General features: G+C 45.4%; 1 protein-coding gene across 3 annotated transcripts in view; it reads right to left on the reverse strand.

Moving 5' to 3' along the window:
- The window catches only part of ASTN2 (astrotactin 2), a 700,862-nt gene that overhangs the window by 139,535 nt on the left and 541,029 nt on the right, over window positions 1–20,298 (reverse strand). For all 3 annotated transcript variants that reach the window (XM_084898878.1, XM_084898877.1, XM_084898876.1), the window contains one exon: window positions 15,153–15,418. In XM_084898878.1, the coding sequence (XP_084755004.1) occupies window positions 15,153–15,418 (266 nt within the window). The remainder of the gene's footprint in view (window positions 1–15,152; window positions 15,419–20,298) is intronic.

The raw sequence follows: 20,298 nt of genomic DNA on the forward strand, positions 1-20,298 counted from the left end.
ATATCATAACGTATCCCCCTGGATTAGGGGAACCTCCATTTAAGAATAAAAAAAGAATCATAGGATTTTAATAGCTATCTTCCAAGTATCAGCTATATGAAACAGTTTGGTGGTGATATTTGAGCTAAATAACCTTACTTTGGCCAAGGGTAGTGAGATCAAAATTAATTACTTGGCTCAAACTGGACCCATCAGATTTTGTTTTCTGGAAACTTATTTATTTTAAATATATTTTTATTGAGTTCAGAGAATGAGGGAGAGGGAGAGAGAAATAGAAACATCAATGATGAGAGAATCATTGATTGGCTCCTATATGCCCCACAGTGGAGAGCGATCCTGAAACCTGGACATGTGCCTGAACTGGGACTCAAACCATGCCTTCCTGGTTCATAGGTTGATGATCAACCACTGAGCCACGCCGGCTGGGCTTTTCTGGAAATTTAGATTCACAAGGTTCATGGGCATCTCTGAGGGCTTCAACTGGTATGACACACAAAGCTGGACTTGGCTAGGTAGGCTTTTCATTCTGAGCTATAGGCATGGAGACCAGAAAAGAAGAGAGAGGGAGAAAAAAAAAAGAGAAGGGGAGTTAATGAGGAGGGAGGGGAGAGGGAGAGAAAGACTTTAAGCGCAGTGAGAAGCAGAGATGACAGGCTCCAGGTTACTACTCAGAGTGGCTTCCTGCATGCCGATAGTTCAGCCGTACTTTCCGTCCTCGAGTTACATGAGAAATCACTCCATCATGATAATAATTTTTCCTTGTTTTTTTTTGTTTTGTTTTGTTTTTGCTTAGAAAGTTTCAGTGTGTTTCTGTTTTTCACCACTAAAAAGCTTTGACTAATACAAGTATAAACATTCTGCTTCTTAGCCTGGCGCACAGGGCTCTTCGTGCAGTGGTGCCAAACAATCTCTCCAGCTCACAGCCCAGCACCACAGGATGCCCCAGTCCTACATACCAGCTACACTGAACCACTCGGCATGGACCAGACGGGAAACAAACTTCATGCCACTGTGTGTTTGCATGTGGTTTCCCTTGGCTTAGAATGCCTTTCCTGCATTCTGCCTTTGATCCACATCACATACTCCTTATTTAAGACCCACTACAACTGCGATCGTTTCTGGAAACCCTTTTCGAACTCCCAAGCAGAATTGAAGCCCCCCCCCCCCCCCCGCCCCCATGGCACCTCGGGCAACACATCAGTTAAGTGAACTACAATCTTTTATTGAATTATTTATTTGGATGTCCCTTCTTGCCACTGAACATGGAGTACTTTGCCTTATTGTATCAAAAGGTCCTTGCACAAGGCCTGACCCAAAGTAGGTGCTCCATAAGTGCTTGTTACATGAATAAGTGGTAAACTCAGAAATATAGAAGCCTGGGAGTTCTCTGGATGTCCCATCTAGTTATCCTAGTAGACCTGCTCAGTCATTGGAGCAAGAGCTCGTGCTTGCATTGTTCCAAACTATCTCCAGACCATTTGTCCTGCCTGTCACTGAACTGATAGCAATTATGAAAATGATGAATAGCAGACCAATTATGAGCAATAGGAAACATCAGTTATAACTCCAGGGAAAAGACGCAGCCATATCAGTAGCCTCATCTATCTCACTGTGAGTCATCTTCCCAAGGAATCTTGCCCTGTGACCTTGAGCTGCCAAGGGCTTCCTAGTCATGTACAAATCCAAGTCCTTCGGAGGATAACTCCTTTTCTCAGAGCCTGTCTTCTACAAGGCACCCTTCCTGGCCCTCTCAGCCCTGGGAGGGGAAACCTGGATGGAACTCACACACTTTTCCTAAAGAAAGCCTGTAGCCAAGGATCCCAGCCCCACCCAATAGACAAGTCCTGTCTTTTAAGGCCTCTTGTCCTTTAAGAGATAGCAACTCCTTTCGGCTGCGGTTGGAACATCTGGAGGTGAGAGGCGGGTGGGAAGATTTCAAGTGGAGGTTTTGTCCAAGATTATGGAGCTTGTTGCTAAATGCTAGCTCAAGTTAGTGGGGAGTTCCTGAAAGAAGGACTGCACAATTTCCCTTCTGTGGCCACTGGTGACCTCATTTTCCAGTACACCACATTTTCCCTCGGGAGGCATCAGAGGGAGGCGGTCTCCCTAGCCCGTGGGAGATGGCAGGGAAAGAAAGGTCAGAGGACAGGAGGGGACATGCTTAGTCTAGACCAGACGGAGCTTATCTCTGCCTCTGGAAGGGAAGCCTTCAATATTGGGTTGAGGAGTGTGTGAAAAAGGAGATTTCCATTACCAGGCTCACTGAGCCACCCTTCCATCATGGCATGCTGGATGCGAAAAGTCCAGGTCCCTGAACCCAGCCAAGGAGGCCACACATGCTGGAGGGAGGGCATAGCAGAGAGGTCCAGAGTGTGGTCTTTGGAACCACATCCCTCGATTCCAATCTTAGTGCTATCACTAAGCCAACTGACAGAAGTGACTTCAACTCTCTCTCACTTTCCATGTGTGTCGAATGGGGACATATGAATACCCACATCAATATGAATGTTCTAAAGATCATTTATAAAGTGTCTAAAATAATGCCAGATCTGTTTATGTATACACACATATACATATACTTGATAATTAAATGACTATTGGCTAATCTCTGAATTTGGGTATTCTCTAGATCAGTGGTTCTCAACCTTTTTGTGACCCACAGATTGAGAACCGCTGCTGTACAGCCTAAGACCATCAGAAAACACAGGTATTTACATTACGATTCATTAACAGTAGCAACATTACAGTTATGAAGTAACAATAAAAATAATTTTATGGTTGGGTCACCACCACATGAGATACTGTATTAAAGAGTCAAGGCATTAGAAAGGTTGAGAACCACTGGTTTAGATGAACATAATCCGAGTTGTGTTTTTTTAAAATAACTATTAATAGACAAAGGTCATTCTAGACACACCTATGCTCATAATTATTTTTAGTATTTTTAATATTTTTCCAATGGGGAAAAACCATATCCTTAGAACCAACTATCAGAGGCAACATTCTTTGTTTTGGGATAAAGATCCTTTTATAATTTCTGTGAACTGACCACCCTTTTTGTTTTTTTAATCAGTGGATTTCTGAGGGCGAGGCAATATATATATATATATATATATATATATATATATATATATATATATATATATATATAAAATCTAATATAAGGAAGGCTATTCTAAAAGTGAAGGAACCAAGATGCTTAGGAGTTGCTGAGCAAGCTACTACTGAGACTGTTCAACACAGGCCCCATAACTCTTGCATGTGTGGTAGAAAGAATCAAGAAATAGATGAGAGTTCAACTAGACGCCTATATAATGCCTCTATTCCCAAGTTTACCAGCTCTTTCTTCCTCATAGGCACTGTTGTCATCCTTAATGAAAATAACAAGATGTGGAGGAAGAGACAGACATTAATTAAGCAATTATACAATATAAAAGCATATTAGAAACTATAATAACTGCTATGGAAGAAAGATAAAAAGGCTCAAGGAAGTAAGTAAACAAGCACACAGGGGGGTCTTACCAAATCTGGAAGCCTCAGCAATTTGGTAGATGAGCAGCAACTAACTCTGTGGACAGAAGTGAGTGGAGGGGGGAAGCACATTCCAACATAGGGAACAGCATGTGCAAAGGCTCCTGGGAACGATGAAAGTCATTGTTTCTGGAGACTGAAAGATCACTGTGACTAGAGCACAGAAAACCAGGAGGGTAGGTGGACAAGGTGAGTTTTAAGGAGTCTCGTAGGTCATTGTAGACACCTTGGTCTTGATGCTAAGAACAATGGGAAGCCAGTTAAGGATTTCAATCAGGAAAGTGATGTGAACAAGTTTTGGTTTGGAAAATGTCACTTTGGCTACAAGAAAGTGACTGGATTAGACAGGCAAGGTCCATTGTTAACCAGTCAGGAGGCTCCTGCAATAGTCCAGGTAAGACTTGAACCAGACTGGGTAAAGGTGACAATATCTGAGAAATCATTAAGAAGAGAAATCTAGAGGATTTGTTAATGGGTTGTCATGCTCAGGGTTTAGGTGCAGACAGGGAGAAATGAGGGATATCAAAGATGTCTTATTGTTTCCAGAATTATAAGAACTGAGTAAGAAAACACTATTAAAAGATAGAGAAAGCCATTTATGACAGATGAGGAAAAGCCATTACATTTCCATTGGGTGAAGGAACCAACCCTGAAATGAATGAGAGTCAGTGCAGAGAGCAGGAAATAGTCAACTTTTTCAAAAGTTGTGGCATCAAAAAAATAAATAAATAAATAAATAAATAATAGCCGAAACCAGTTAGGCTTAGTGGATAGAGCACCGGCCTGCGGACTGAAAGGACCCAGGTTCGATTCCAGTCAAGGGCATGTACCTTGGTTGCGGGCACATCCCCAGTAGGGGCTGTGCAAGAGGCAGCTGATCGATGGATGATTCTCTCTCATCGATGTTTCTAACTCTTTATCCCTCTCTCTTTCTCCCTGTAATAAAATCAATAAAATATATTTTTTTAAAAAAGTTGTGGCCATCATGTGAAGGCATGAAGACAGTAGATGGGGAAAGCAATATATTGCAGTGATAGTGTTAATAGTACACATTAGCTTGGCCAGTTGTGGCTCAGTGATGAACGTCGACCTATGAACCAGGAGGTCATGGTTCAATTCCCTGTCAGGGCACATGGATAAGTTAAAGGCTTGATCCCCAGTGGAGGGCATGAATGGGGGGCAGCCAATCAATGATTCTCTCTCATCATTGATATTTCTCTCTCTCTCTTCCCCTCTCCTTTCCTATCTGAAATTAATAAAAAATATATTTTTAAAAACAGTACACATTAGACCTCCATTTATTACACTTCATTTACAAATGTAGCTAGTTGAGAGAGAATGTAAGCAAAGTGAGAAGATCAGGTGTCCAAGTCACACCCCGGCTCCACCAGTTACTAACAGGACCTTGGGGCACAGTGATCTAACGTCTCTGTGCCTCACTTTTCCAAATGGGAAAAGAAAGTTAACGACAGAACTCACCACGTGGGGCTGATGAGAGGAATCAGTGAGCTACATGCATAAAGGACTTGAGCAGAGCTCCTGGCACAACCGACGTGCTCAGTAAATGGCTGTCATTTTTAAAAGCACATGGGAGAGACAGCCTGCCGTCCTCTTCTTTATTACATTTGCTAACTGAATTCCATCTCCCAGGCGGTGGGAAAACAACAACTACAACAACCAAAAAAACAAACAAAAACACACACACCCTAATGCTCTAATCTCTGACAGGCAAAAATGTTTGCCTTTGCTGAGTCTGAACGTCTTGTCTATCTTATTGAATCTGGTAGTCTTCTGGTCTCACGAGATTGCTACGTTTTCCAGTTCCGCAAGTAGGCAAGCCAAGCGTTAAGTTCCTCTGCTGTAATTGACCATGAGCATGTTGAGTAATGTGTGGATTACTTCCCGCTCTCCCCTTTGATCTCCCCTCTTGCCCAGGATTGCCTGACAGCCTGGTTCCCCACCAGGTCACCTCCTCAGAATTCACAGGAGACAATGAGCAAGTGGCCCACAACAGCAGAGGGGATTTTCGCCAGATAACAAGAAGGACTTAACTTTCTTCATCCCAAGCAAGGAGCTGCCTGAAGGAATTCCAGAAGGAGGACAGCGAGAGATGTATGAACCCTGAATTTGGGGTTGTGGTTCTCCAGCTCAGGGTGCATCACACTCACCAGGGACCCTTGTGACAATGGGGACTACAGATTCATCCCCCAGAGAAATAGAATCAGGAAGGGGAAGCCAAGAATCTGTTCCCATCCAGGAGATTCTGATGGACTTGGAAATGCTCTGAGATTCAGATTTCCACACCCCGCTAGGAACTCCTCACCCCCTTATTCTGCCTTACTTCCCTCACCCCTTCACTTTCTAATAAACTCTATCATTCACTATTCTGATGGTTTATGTCTGCCACACATACTCCAGTCCAAATTAAGTGTCCAAACGGTAGAAATATGTGTCCGTTTTGCTCCCTGGTGTATTCCAAACCGCCAGAACAGGGCCTGGCCCCTAGGAGACCCTCGATAATTATTTGTTACAATTATTTGAACTGAGCCTCCCGGCCACCTCATACATGGACTTCTGCAGTGGGCACTCCAGCTAACTGGCCCCTGTACGTAATTTCATGTCTCACCACATATGAGTCAACAGCATTAAGAAAAATGTGCTGATGCCATGTATCTTTATTCTCCAGAAGAGAGAATTTATAAGAATGCATAATGCTGTAAAGGTTTTTTGACAATGGAGATCCAAGGACTCTTTAAAATCAGAGATCTGAAGACCCCAAAGAAGTAAACTTTGCCATAAAGCGGCCCTGGCCCCTGGAATTCACCCTTCCACTGTTGCTGTGGTTATTAGCCTAAAACTCACTTCTGGTCATGTCTTTCCCTTGACTGCTAATCTTGAAGGACTCCTTATAGCTCAGCACCCAAACCCCTCTGCACAGCATTCAAACTTGCCCACTGTTCAGCCGCCTGCTTACCACTCCGATTTCAGCTCTCCCAAACCTTTCAGACCTATCACAAGAGTGAGAAATGCGTAAGCTTCAGACACTGACATCTGGGTCTGAATTCTGACCCCACAGGTCAGTAGCTGTGTGACCTCAGATAAATTATGTATCTCTTTAAAGCCTTTGGTTTTTGCTTTTGAACTGGTGAAGCGGGCATAACTGTGCATACGTCAAATATGTGGTAGCAGAACTGAGCACTTTACAATGCTAGGGCTATAGATGGCACTCAGTAGCAGTTGGGTTTTTGTATCATTTCTCTCATAAAAATACACACACAAAACAAAACAAAAAACAAAAACACCTCAGATGCAGACAACAGAATGGTTACCAGAGGGGAAGGGCGGTGGGGGGTAGAGTGAAGAGAGTCAAGGGGGTCAAATACAAGGTGACGGAAGGAGACTAGACCTCGGATGGCGAGCACACAATAGTGTACAGGTGTTGTGCTATAAAGTTGTATACCTGACATTTATACAATGTTATAAACCAACGTTACCCCAATATATTTGATAATAAAACTTTTAAAAATAATTGTTGGGTTTTAGTCTTCTCTAGGGTTGGCACATAGAGTATCTGACATGCTTTCTTTCCCCTTCTTGTCTAATACACCTTAGACCAAGGTTTGCCAAACATTTTTGTCAAGGACTTCCCAGGGGTGGGGAACCTTTTCTCTGCCAAGGGCCCTTTGGATATTTATGACCTCACTCGCAGCCATACAAAATTACCAACTTAAAAATTAGCCTGCTATATTTGGCCAAACATTTAATTACTCATCCCTAATGCCTTGGCAGGGCCAGGCCTAATGATTCTGTGGGCCTTACACAGCCCCCTGGCCAGATGCCCCCCACCCCTGACTTAGTGAACCTTTGGGGCTCTGTGCCTCACACGTCGCAGGAAGGCAGCCGTGGATGACACGCAAGAGGTGAGTGTGGCCACGTGCGGGCATTTTCTTTATGAGAACAGGTGAACTCTCGAGGCAGAGGGCTCATTTTCCAACTCTGGCCTAGACTAGCCCTGGAGTTTTACAGACCTGGGTGCAAGCTCCTCCAAGCCTCAGTCTCCCCATCTATTACACAGGGATAGTCGGACTTCTCTCCTAAGGTGCCCAATGACGAAATGAGACAGAGCAGTAAAGCCCTCTGCGCAGCTTTCACAGATGATTTGTATCTGACAGTATTATTTCAGCAGCAGCAGATTTGCCTCGAGCTACTCCGCTCTCTGCCCATATCCACCTGCCCTGCCCCAAGAATCATGTCCAGATCCTCCCTTTCAGAGTTTCCCTCTCCCTCTTTTCTAACGCTATTGGAATGCCTATTATGTTATTTGAAAATTAATGGTGCGTTAATGCAGCAGATGCAAGTAATTAAAGTTATTCCTGTGGCTCTTCTGCCTCCTTCATCCCACTATGGGCTCCTTGAAGGCACGACTGATGTCTTCCTCCCTCTGTACCTCCTAGCCTGGTCCCCGGCATGCACCTAGCACCCTGTGCATGGTAATGGCGGTGATGGCGAGGGTGGCTGTGATAACCATAGTGGCAGTGGTGGTACTAAGAATGGGGTGGGCATCGGGGGGCACGATTTTGGCTGTTCATGTCTCTTCAAAGAACAATCCTTGGAATTCTCTTCTCAGTCTGGGCTAAGAAGTGTAAATAGAGAAAACAAGAGTTTCTGGCCGAGAGGGAGGCACTGCTGGAAGGTCCAACAACCACAACAAGACCAAAATTGCACATGGCTCTCCCTGGGGCAGAAGGAAAAAAGAGAGAGAGGAAACACACAGCTCACACTATCAGAAGTCAGGGGAGTTGTCCCGGGTAATGGAAGTGAATGCTTCTGATCTACAGGGTATTTTACAGTTTTCAGAACAATGGCCAGCGGGCTCCTGATTTTTCTACACAAGAGCCCTATGGGGCAGTTAGCACCCCCACTTCACAATGGGCAAACTGAGTCTCAGAGAGGTGGCATTTCTGAGATTGGAAGCCATGCCTGACCACTCTGATTTCAGTCCTGGCTACATCACCTGGAGCAAGTCTCTTCATCTCTAGGTGTCAGTGCCAAGGAAAGAGGTCGATCTGGAGAACAAATAGCATATAACCTTAACATCCCTCTCCATTCATCAATGCCGTGAGTTTGGGATAGAGGACAAAATGTGCATATCGTTGCCTTCCCGGTATTAACTTAGGAGTTAAACTGGGACTATCTCTGGATGAAAAATGTGTTGCAGGTCCCAGGATGCCTCTTCCAACCTCCAAATACTTTCCTTATTTTCAGGGTAGAAGTTAGATCTGAATATCACAAGGCCAGAGGGCAAAGTTAGCCAGTACTTATCATACAGATAAAGGCACAGAGACCCAAACAGTGGAAGCATCCATGTCTAATGTCACATAAAAACCAAGGACAGAGCTTGGCCAGTATGGCTCCATGGTTGAGCATAGACCTATGAATCAAGAGGTCATGGTTCAATTCCCGGTCAAGGCACATGCCCAGGTTGCAGGCTCAATTCCTGGTAGGGGCCATGCAAGAGGCAGCTGATCAATGATTCTCCCTCATCTTGATGTTTCTCTCTCTCCCTCCCCATCTCCCTTCCTCTCTAAAATCCATTTTTAAAAATTTTTCAAGGATGGAGCCTGGGCCGAAACCAGTTTGGCTCAGTGGATAGAGCGTCGGTCTGTGGACTAAAAGGTCCCAGGTTCGATTCCAGTCAAGGGCATGTACCTTGGTTGCGGGCACATCCCCAGTAGGGGGGTGTGCAGGAGGCAGCTGATCGATGATTCTCTCTCATCGATGTTTCTAACTCTCTATCCCTCTCTCTTCCTCTCTGTAAAAAATCAATAAAATATATTAAAAAAAAAAAAAAAAAAAAAAAGGATGGAGTCTGGGTGTCCTAGGTGTCTCTGATTCCAGGTGCCAGGTTTCCCAATTCTCTACCTTAGTGGTCGGCAAACTGCGGCTAGTGAGCCACATGCGGCTCTTTGGCCTCTTGAGTTTTTAGCAAAGGCCAGCTTAGGAGTACCCAAATTAAGTTAATAACAATGTACCTACCTATATAGTTTAAAAGTTTAAAAAATTTGGCTCTCAAAAAAGAAATTTCAATCGTTGTACTGTTGATATTTGGCTTTGTTGACTAATGAGTTTGCCGACCACTGCTCTAGCTCTTCCAAAGAAAACATTTAACCCCAAGAGGGGTAGGGACAGATGGTTAAGACTGACTACTTCCTACTCGTGGTCACCCAGGCAGTGGATGGCAGAGATAGAATTCAAATCCAGCTCTGCCTGGCTCTTCCCCAGGACACTGTTTTCTATGTCCCCACCTCGGAGTCTCACCTCTTCTTCACCCAAAAGCTAAATTACCAGGCACACGAAGTCTTGTACATCAAGTACTAGTTATGCTTGGCCAAGCTCCGTGGCTTTGGCCTCTGCGTGGGTCAGTGAATACGTGAGGGAAGAGATTTACATATTAATCAAACTCTCCATCACAAAGCCATTTCCCTGCTGGGCTTGTTCTAAACCGCAGCGTGAAGCAGAATGATGGGTTCTCGTCCAGCTGGGGCAGAAGGGACGCTCTATGCCCAGTGGTCCCCAGGCTATGGGAGCACACCCAGGCCCTGGTCCAGATGCAGAGCCAGGACCGCCCCAGAGACCTCAGGCCAGTCACACCCCCTTCCTGGAGCTCCCGAGTGCGTCCTGGAATGGGACAGGGGGCTGCCTCAGCACCTCCAATAACCCCAGGCATTGGGCGCTCTCCCATAGAAGAGCGGTCCTCTCCTGCTTAGGAAGGGCTACCGGAGGAGGAAGTCGCTCTACTCGAGTTTAACTCCACCTGTTATGTTCCTTACCCACAGAGCATGTGTTCCAGATGTGTTTATAGAGCGAGAAATGCTCCAAAACGCCCTACACGTGTAAGCTGCCCTTTCGGGCTCACGGGTGACTTCTTCCATTCAAAACACAGGTCCCACCCTACTTGTCCTGACCCTAGCCTTTTGGGCATCTGCAACATTATCAAGTACCACCTAGGCGAGAAGGTCCCAAAGGAAGCAAAGGTAAAGAAAGGGGCTTGTTTAGACATACACAGTTTCTTATCATTGTAAGAAAAGGCTGCCTGTTACGTGCTATGAGCCAGGCAGGCACTACATGGTCATTATCTCGTGTGAGTCCTATGACGCAGAAATTGTGAGACCCCATTTTACAGATGTGGAAACTGAGGTTTGGAGAGGTCAGTCAGTATCGTCCAAGACTGAGGAATTAAGGCAGGGTTCCAAGCCAACCTGGGTGGAGGGCAAGCTTCTACTGTCTGATTCCACTTAGACGAAGTCCCTTGCAGGAAGCCCAGAAAGAAGTTTGCTCCTCCTGGCAGTATTTTGTTTTCAGGTGGAGAAAGAAAGGCCCAGAAAGAACAAGGATGGCCCTAACCTAGTGTTCGGCAAACTGCGGCTCGAGAGCCACATGTGGCTCTTTGGCCCCTTGAGTTTTTAGCAAAGGCCAGCTTAGGAGTACCCTAATTAAGTTAATAACAATGTACCTACCTATATAGTTTAAGTTTAAAAACATTTGGTTCTCAAAAAGAAATTTTAATCGTTGTACTGGTGATATTTGGCTCTGTTGACTAATGAGTTTGCTGATCACTACCCTAACCGATTTGGCTCAATGGATAAAGTGTCGGCCTGTGGACACAAAGGTACCAGGTTCGATTCCAGTCAAGGGCATGCACCTTGGTTGCGGGCACATCCCCAGCAGGGGTATGCAGGAGGCAGCTGATCGATGTTTCTCTCATTGATGTCTCTAACTCTCTATCCATCTCCCTTCCTCTCTGTAAAAAAAAAAAAAATCAATAAAATATTTTAAAAGAAAGAACGAACAAATGAACAAGGATGTACCCAGCCTGGCAAGACCTGTGTCAGAGTCTGGGTCTTTATGTTTTATGCATATGGCCTCTGCCACCCACTGAACAGAAAGGCGGAAAGATGGAGAAACCATGAGAGAAGGAGCACTGGGGACTTGGGAAGAGGAAGAAAAAACAAGTGATGGAGACAGTGAGAATGGCTGCTTTCTCATCATGCTGGCGGGCTTCCCTCCGAGTCCATAGTCCCTCCTCCAGGATCCTTTCCAGACCTGGGATGGGGGCAGTCCTACCTGCTCCCACTGCAGCCTGGCTCCCTGGGAATCCCCAACCACCACAGCCCGCAGGCTGCTGAGAGACATAAACAAGCATGTCTTGGGGTTCAAGGGGGGACGGGGGGTGAAGAAACTGGAGCCTCAGAAGAAGCCAGCTCTAATCAACCAGCTCTAACATTTCTGTGCGGGACTGACAAAGAGGAGCAGCACTGGGAGCTAAGAATCAGCACCCACGCTGACGGAACCCCCCCATGGCTCCCCACCACCAGGGAACACACTCCTTGCCACCCCAGCCTTCACAGCTCTGCCTGGCCTGGTCCTGCTGCCTCCCCTCGGCATTGCCCATGGGGCTGCCTTTCGGCTTCGGTCTCTGCCACACCAGTGGTCACCCAGTTCTCCAGGGAAAGGGGCCGCCTTTGCTCATTCTTCAGGCCTTCGCAGGAGCGGGGCCTTCAACCGAGCATGTTCTCAGCCTTCTCCCCCCCCCCAAATGCAGTCCGCCACACTTTATGCACCTGGCCCCAGTTTCAGTGTCACTTCCTCAGAGAAGCCTTCCCCCACGGCCCTGGACTTCTCTGGGTACTCAGCACAGCCTGTCTTTACTTGTTAATATCTGTCTTCTCCAAAAGTCTGTAAACCCCATGCAGATAAAAACCATGTCTGCTCGTCATACTCCTCACTTCTCAGGGTATGACAGTGTACTTGGCATACAGCAGGTGCTCAAAAATGAGGACTCCATGGCTAGTGAGCCAAGGGCTCGAGTTCTATAAGGAGAACAGTGACATCTAGTGGCCACTTTCACACCCTTCTGAATGGGCCTCAGGGAGACCTCCCTGAAGGCCCAGAGTTGACTATTGTAAGGGAAGCTGGTGCAGGATTCAGAAATGAGGTCATCTGACTCCTAAGCAAAGAAGAACGGAACTACCACTCTTCTGCACCGTGCATATGCCAAGAACAAGTTTTAAAAGTCCCCGGACCCAGCTGCTATTGTGCCACTTCTAGATGCGGAGGACAGGGTGGCCCAGGATGGTGGTCCTGGGGGCAAGCTCACATAGTACATGGGACTGTTAATAGCCTCACACACTGTGGTAGCCATGTACAGGGAGATCAGTCACCCACTGTTCGCTGACATAACACTGATCAGACCCACCTTGGTCTTCATTGGAAGCTTCAACAACATGCCCACAGTGGACTCCTGCCCTGAAGCCAGAGGTGTGGAGAAAGACGCCTACCTGCCTGTTCTGGTGTTGTTACTTTGGGGACCTCTGCTGCACAGAATTAGATCATTTGCGATGCTTGGTTCATGATTCAAGGTCACTGTTGCACGACACCTGGTCAGGCTTCATGTGACGTGCAGTTGGTGCTAGTCAGTTAGCTAGCGTTAATTCTCTAATGAACTCCCACAAATCCACCACCAACGACGCCAGCTGGGGACCTGACAAGGTAAGTGTAATGAATGCTCCCTCATGCCATCCCCCTGCCGCCACAACTCAAGGCGACTATCACCCTGAACCCTATGCTCACCATTTCCTTGACTCCATTTCTAAATGGTTTATTGCACCAGTATTTATTCCTAAAAGGTAACATATTAAGGGTGTGTGTGTGTGTTTAAACAAAATAATAGAAAGGATATCATGCTATTTAAAATATATCTTTGGAACTTGCTTTCTTTATATAATATTATGTTCACTCATGCCATACTGTCACCACACTTCATTCATTTGTGCCGTTGTGCAGTATTCTATTGCATGCATACCCCACACCTTAACTCCATCCCGTGGATGGCCATCTGGATTCTCTCAAGGGTTCCTTCTGCCACACAAGTCTGACCCTATCAGCCTCCTGCTGACCATGTATCTTCAGCATCGCAATGCCCACTAGTTAAGAGTTCAAAGCTCATGACCCAGCTTACAAGGTCCTAAATGACCAGACTCCTCCTTACCCCTCTGGTCTCATCTCTGCTCTCCTTGCATATCTTAGACTGTCGTTGGGAATTTCTTTCCATCTTTGTGCAGAGCATAGTCTTTTCTGCCTCGGGTTTGTATCTGATGCTCTCCCTCACTCTTGTTCTCATCCCTTCTTAGTCCTCAGAAGCCCTCACCACCTCTGGCACTTGCTCATTGGGATGCTATGGGAGGGGCGTGTAAACCGTCACATCCTACTGGACTTTGTCAGGGGTCTACCATATTATCTCCTCTGGACACCCAGAGCTGTCAATGAGTTTCTGTATAGAGAAGAGTGGGGCCAAGTAGAGACACTTTATCTACCTCCCTCCTCCTCACTGAAAGAGTGGCATCACTATTCCTACTTTTATGGATGAGGCTTCTGAAGACTGCATGTGAAAACAGGATGCCATGAACACGAGTTTGCACACCAGTGAACCAAATCATGCACATGATCCCCTCCAGCCCTAGCACGCAGTAACTGAAAGTGAGAAACGCAAAAAGAGGAAAAAGAGGAGACGTAATTTCACAATAAAGCGTATAGTCTCTGGAGCAAACTAACTTTCAGCAAATCACTGAACATCATGGAGGTTTCCTCAGTTATAAAGCAGGTATGACATTAAAATGAATCATATGCAATTGCACCTTACACAAACAAAAGATTGTCCAATGTCTGCACTTTCTTTTGAAGCCACCCAATATTTATAAGAAAAGCAGAGCTTTGAAGGGTGAATTAAAGAAGGTGACCCAAGGATAGTGCTGAGGCAGATACCATGAGTTTTTCACCAGACCCATATCTCCTCCAAGAAGCACAGATCGAAAACATGCCTCTGTCTCACTGCACACAGGTGTGCCCAGGGCTGAGTTCTAGTCACTGAAATGGAAGCTGAAAGGACAGGTGCCATGCTCAGCCTTGACCCACTTCAGCTGCTCATGGCACCCCCCATGTTCTTTCCTTCTCTGCCTCAACTCTGGACGGAGCACAGGACAAAACAGGCTGGATCCCTGAAGTGCATCTCAGAATAAAGCTATGTGTTGAAAAAAATAATTGAGTTCCAGCAGTGGATAGAGAGTCAGTCTGCAGACTGATGAGTCCCGGGTTCGATTTCGGTCAAGGGCATGTATCTAGGTTTTAGGCTTGATCCTGGCCTTGTTCCAGGTGAGTGTATGATGCAACCAATCGATGTGTCTCTCACATCAGTGTTTCTCTCTCTCTTGGTCTCTCCCTGTCCCTTCCACTCTATCTAAAAATTAATGGAAAAATATCCTTGGGTAAGGATTAACAAAAAAATGGAATATATATATTTGGGACTGACTTTGCACAAACAAGAAATATCCTATATTGTATTAAGCCAGTGAGATTTGAGAGGTTGTCGGTGATATCAGTTGGTGTTATCAGCTGTATATGTACTCAATAAATGCTAGTCATGATGCTGATGATGCTGATGATGATGGTGGTGATGATGGTGGTGACAACAACAATCCCGACAGACCAAGGGCCCACAGGGCAGGAGTAGAAGGCTTGGAACTTAGACTTGACTTAGTGCCAGTGTCAGGGGGTTGCGGGCTTACCTCCTTGGTGCCGTTGTCTTGGATGAGGGTGTAAAGTGGTACCACACGGTTGATTTCTAGCAGCACTGGTGTGGGGCTCAGCTGCTCCTTGCCTGGTCGGCGGCAGAGGTGGCAGGTAGAAGGACAGCGGCCTTTCTCCTCACAGCGGATTTCCACACCTGAGATGAGGTGGTCATCTGACAGCATCTGGGCGGTCAACAGACCTGAGAGGTAGGTGATGAAGGGCATGGACTTGAGCTCTTTCTTGCTGCCCAGCTCTGTGGTCTCTGGAGAGGGAGAAAGAAATTCAGCATTGTTCAAAAGGTCAGACTTCTGAACCCACTATGAGTCTGATGTGCAAGGACCTGGTGTCAACAGGAAAGGAAGAGATGACAGAGTGGTTTGTGCATGTTGCTTTGCTAACAGCACTGGCCAGATGGCTCAGAATGGAGCTTTGTTCTACCATTTACATTAAATATCTTCCCTTCTGTCTTGGGACCTCACTTTCTACATATTTAAAGATGGCTCTTGGGGCCAAAATCTTACTGCTTTCTGCAAAGAGAAGATGTTGAGTATCCGATTGGTCCTAAAATGGCGAGCAGAGTATGGTAACCTCATTGAACAAGTGGACAAGGGAAATGTTAAAAAGCACAAGTGTGAATCAGGTCGGCAACCATTATTTTTCGAGCTGGAAGACCTGATCTGTGAATGGGTTGCTGACAGGAAAGCAAAGGCTTTGGTTGTGAATAGGGCTCAGATTCAAGAATTTGCCCTTGCAATGGCACCACAGTTTGACATAGCCCCCAAAGACTTCAAAGCATCACAACACTGGCTGGATAATTTCCTTCAGGGAAGTGAACTGTCTTTAAGAAGATCTACTACAACATTGTTTAGGTTGGAAGATACTCAAGTTATTAAGCGAGCACTTGCATTCAAGTCCTTTATTGATGATGCTGACTTCTCTAAATACAATCTTTCCAGCATGATTGCTATGGATGAAACTGCAGTGTTTATGGGCCAATCATCTCAAACAACAATTGAACAGCGGGGTGCCTCCTTAGTGTACATTCCCTCCACTGCTTACGAAAGTGCATGTGTTTTCTGTATTTTGGCAATTCCTCTGAATGGCACTAAAAATCCCACCTTTAATCATTTCTAAGGGCAAGAAGGAAAAGATTGAACGTGTTCTGGGCGTTTTTATTCTTGAAACTGAAAAAGCCTGGGCCACACAAGCAGTTATAAGTAAGTGGGTCGATTTAATGCTGCCGCTTGTTATGTGAGGGAGCCAAAGAGGTCTGCTAGTCTGAGATGCAGCCAGCACCTCACCGTGCTAAATACATGAAGAAAGAAAAATAGATCAGGAAAGAAAAATAGATCAGATAATGATTCCCGCAGGAATTACGGCCTATCTCCAGACTCTTGATATTGCAATAAACAAGCCATTCAAAGACAATTTGCGCCTGGAAGTTAATGACTACATTGAAAATAGAATGGAGAGAATCAGCGTAGAAACTTTGTGGAACCTAAACTGCAAGAAGTTGTGACTTGGGTGAAGAATTCATGGGAGAAAATCACTGACAGTTGCATTGCAAATGCACTGCGAGCAGGCTACCTTGACAAGAAGTACTCATTTAAAGACAGTGCTATTGCTAAACATGAGAGATTTGGTCCACTGATTCTAAAAAAAAATGGAGTCACAAGAAATTCACCAGGAAATTCAGGAATTGGATTGTTATGATGATGTTCCAGAAGATGATGAAATGATTGTCATTGAATAAATGAGTAAATTCTTGATACTGTAGGATTCACAGTTTGTCTGGTTTGTGTTGACAACTACCGTACTACCGTACTGTATACAGGTAATAAATTTCCTTTATTTTCATTTAACAATAAATGTGTACCCTATTCTTCATGGAAAAATAAGACATCTCCTGAAAATAAGACCTAGTGCATCTTTGGGAGCAAAAATTAATATAAGACACTCTTATTTTCGAGGAAACAGGGTATCTGTTTTACAGACTGGCCTTCTACATAAGATTTCATAGGGGAGAGGGGTCAGTGGTTATATTAAAAACCTTGAAGGAGCAAAATGATATGTGCAACCCAGAGGGTTCCATTTACATTGCAGGCTATGTGTAGGATATCTTCAATGCACAGTCCAAGTGGCAAAACAGGAAGTGGGGGGAGGCTGTACTAAGGGGCAGAGCTTGCCACAGGCAGCAGCTTCTCCCAAGCCTGGTAAAGTCAAGGCAAGCTCCTGCCTCAATGGAACTACAGGCCTTGGGCCGCAATGCCTGGCAGGGAAAGAAGGGTTGTCTCCCGCTCTTGCTCTGGGCCTGCACTGACACGCAGCTGAACTTGAAATGGGCTTACCCGTTGGAAATACAAATAAATGCAGCCTTCCTTCATTACTCTCCGGGCCCTGGGGCCTGGGATCTGGGCTCCACCTTTTCTGTCTGGCTGTCAGTAAATGCTTATGAGCCTCAGATCAAAGGCTCTGGGGGAGGAAGACAAGATGTATTCCAGCTCACCAGTCCTTCAGAGGGATTAAAGATGGGTAGTTACCGAAATAAACAAAACAAAGATGTGAAGGAGGCATCTCGGCAGCTGGGGAGATGGAGACAGTCTTGCATACAGACACATCCAATGAAGGTGATGACTTTTGGAAGTGCAGGTCATAGGGACAGTTTTGGAGGGAAAAAGAAATGACTTCAAACTTGGGAGAGAATAACCGTTTAGGAGAGAAGGGGAAGGGGTATTAAAGTTGCAAGGACATTAGGGAGCCATTAGCTATACTCTGACCCAGAGGCCAGTAAACGATGGCCCATGGGTCAAATCCAGCCCACTGCCTGTCATTGCAAATAAAGTTTTATCAGAACACAGAAGACCCCATGCTTTTTATTGTGTATAGCCACAATGACAGAAGTTAGTAGCTGCAACAAGGACTCCACGGCCCACAAAGCCTAAAATATTTACTACTCGATCCTTTGCCGAAAAAGTCTGGAAACCTCTGCTGTAGCCTTAAGTTACCAATGGGGAAACTGAGTCTCAGAGAGAGCTCCACCTATAGTAAAACAGGAATGTGGAAGAATGATGGATTAAAGTAAAACCTTCAGAATTAATTAGACCATCAGTACACTTGGATTGCACCTTTCCAAGGAGAATAAAGTAGGACATATTTTCTCCAGAAGACATCTTTCAAAACCTAGTGAAAAGCACCCCTTTGGAGAAACACTAATTGAATACAGCATTCCCATTTTACACAAGAGGTGATGGTGTCTGAAGGAAGGAAAATGACTTGGCCAAGTGACACGGTGAGTTAGTAATTCTTTCAGCAGTTGGCCTCGGTTTGTCTGATAATCAATACACCACTTCAACCATCGTTTTTATGTCTTATTTTATGTATTTTAAAATTTTATTTATTGATGTTAGAGAAAGAAAGAGAGAAACATCAATTTGTTATTTCACTTATTTATGCATTCACTGGTTGATTCTTGTATGTGCCCTGACTGGGGATCAAGTCACAACCTTGGCACATGAAGTTGATGCTCTAACCAACTGAGCTACCCAACCAGGGCTTATCTCGTCATAAAAATGCAGATGGCCTGCCCCTCATAGCACCTTGCCATTTGCACATAAGGCCATTGGGAAGAAATGCAACGTTCCCTTGATCATACATTCACAGCCATTGGGTTAAAGATACCCATTTAGCAACAAAACAGGCTACAGACCTTTGCTGGTGTGCCCTTGTCTAATAAATCTTTAGCTTTTTCAACCCATCAGGTCAACAAGTGGAGTTAAAAGCCTCGTGTCCGGGCTGAAAACGGCATTGAAATACCAGGACAGAATTCACAGCCGAACTGAAGGACTGGTTTTGCAAAAAGAATGCACTTGGGTATCACCTGGACCAGCTCCATCACTAAACAAGGAAGGAACCCAATGTCTAAATGGAGAAAAGCATTTATCTCTAAGTCCCATGTGATTTATTAACAATGGCCCCTTTGGTAAAGACTGTGTCCTGCCTTGAAAGTGGCAACAGGGAAGACCTTTAGCCATCCTATTAAAGACCCCTCTGAAGATTTTACAACTGCTAAAGCTGTTTCTGACTCCTCACGCTGTGGCTAAAGTCATCTTTTCAAAGGGTGAAGCCTATATTCCCCTCCTACTTAACACTCTTCCATGGCATGTCGCTGCTTTTAGGATAAAGACCAACATATTTAAGACGACACGTAAGTAGTATGGGCTCCAGAAAACCTGCCTCTCAATCAGATTCATACCCTGATGCTCCTAGTTCTTTCTCTTTCAGCTGCAATGGCCTTTAATTTGCTTGCATATGCGCTGTGCCTTCCTAAGTCTTGGCAGATGCTCTTCTCTGAACAGAATGCTTTTTCCATCCCACCCCCAGCCTCCGGCTTCTCCTGGCTCACTCTCACTCATCCTTTAGGTCAGAGGTCAAGGGCCAATTCCTCAGCAAAGCCTTCCCTGAGCTCCACCCCACATGCCACCAATCTAGAATAGGGTTTCACATTAAAAATCCTCTTAGCATCCTGCTCTATGGATCATCCAGCACTATAGAACTTTCCAGACTGAAAGTTCCATAAGGGCAAAAACAGTATTAGTCTTGCTGATCCCCATATATATCCACATTACACAGTATCTGGAACACAGTAGGTTTTCAATAATACTTTTAATAACTATTTATTGGATATCCTATATAATAAAAGCTACTATGCAGATCGAACAGCGGAACAATTGGTCACTATGATGCGCACTGACCACCAGGGGGCAGACACTAAATGCAGGAGCTGCCCCCTGGTGGTTAGTGTGCTCCCACAAGGAGAGCACCACTCAGCAAGAAGCCCTGAGTGGGACTCACGGCTGGCAAGCGCAGCAGTGGTGGTGGCAGCCTCTCCCACTTCCATTGCAGTCGAACATCCCCCGAGGATTCCTGGACTGTTAGAGGGTGCATGCTGGGCTGAGGGACGCTGCCCCCCCCCCCCCCCCCCCCCGCCCCACACACACACAGTGCACAAATTTCGTGCCCTGGGCCTTTAGTATAATATATTTATATATCCCAATCACTGTGCTCTTATGAAAGCACTGATGAGTCTCAGAGCCGTTGTGAATTTTAAGTTTGATAATTAAGCTGGCTGGTGTGGTTCTGTGT

Source organism: Pipistrellus hanaki, assembly GCF_964339955.1.
Source record: "Pipistrellus hanaki genome assembly, chromosome: 11".
Classification (NCBI taxonomy): domain Eukaryota; kingdom Metazoa; phylum Chordata; class Mammalia; order Chiroptera; family Vespertilionidae; genus Pipistrellus; species Pipistrellus hanaki.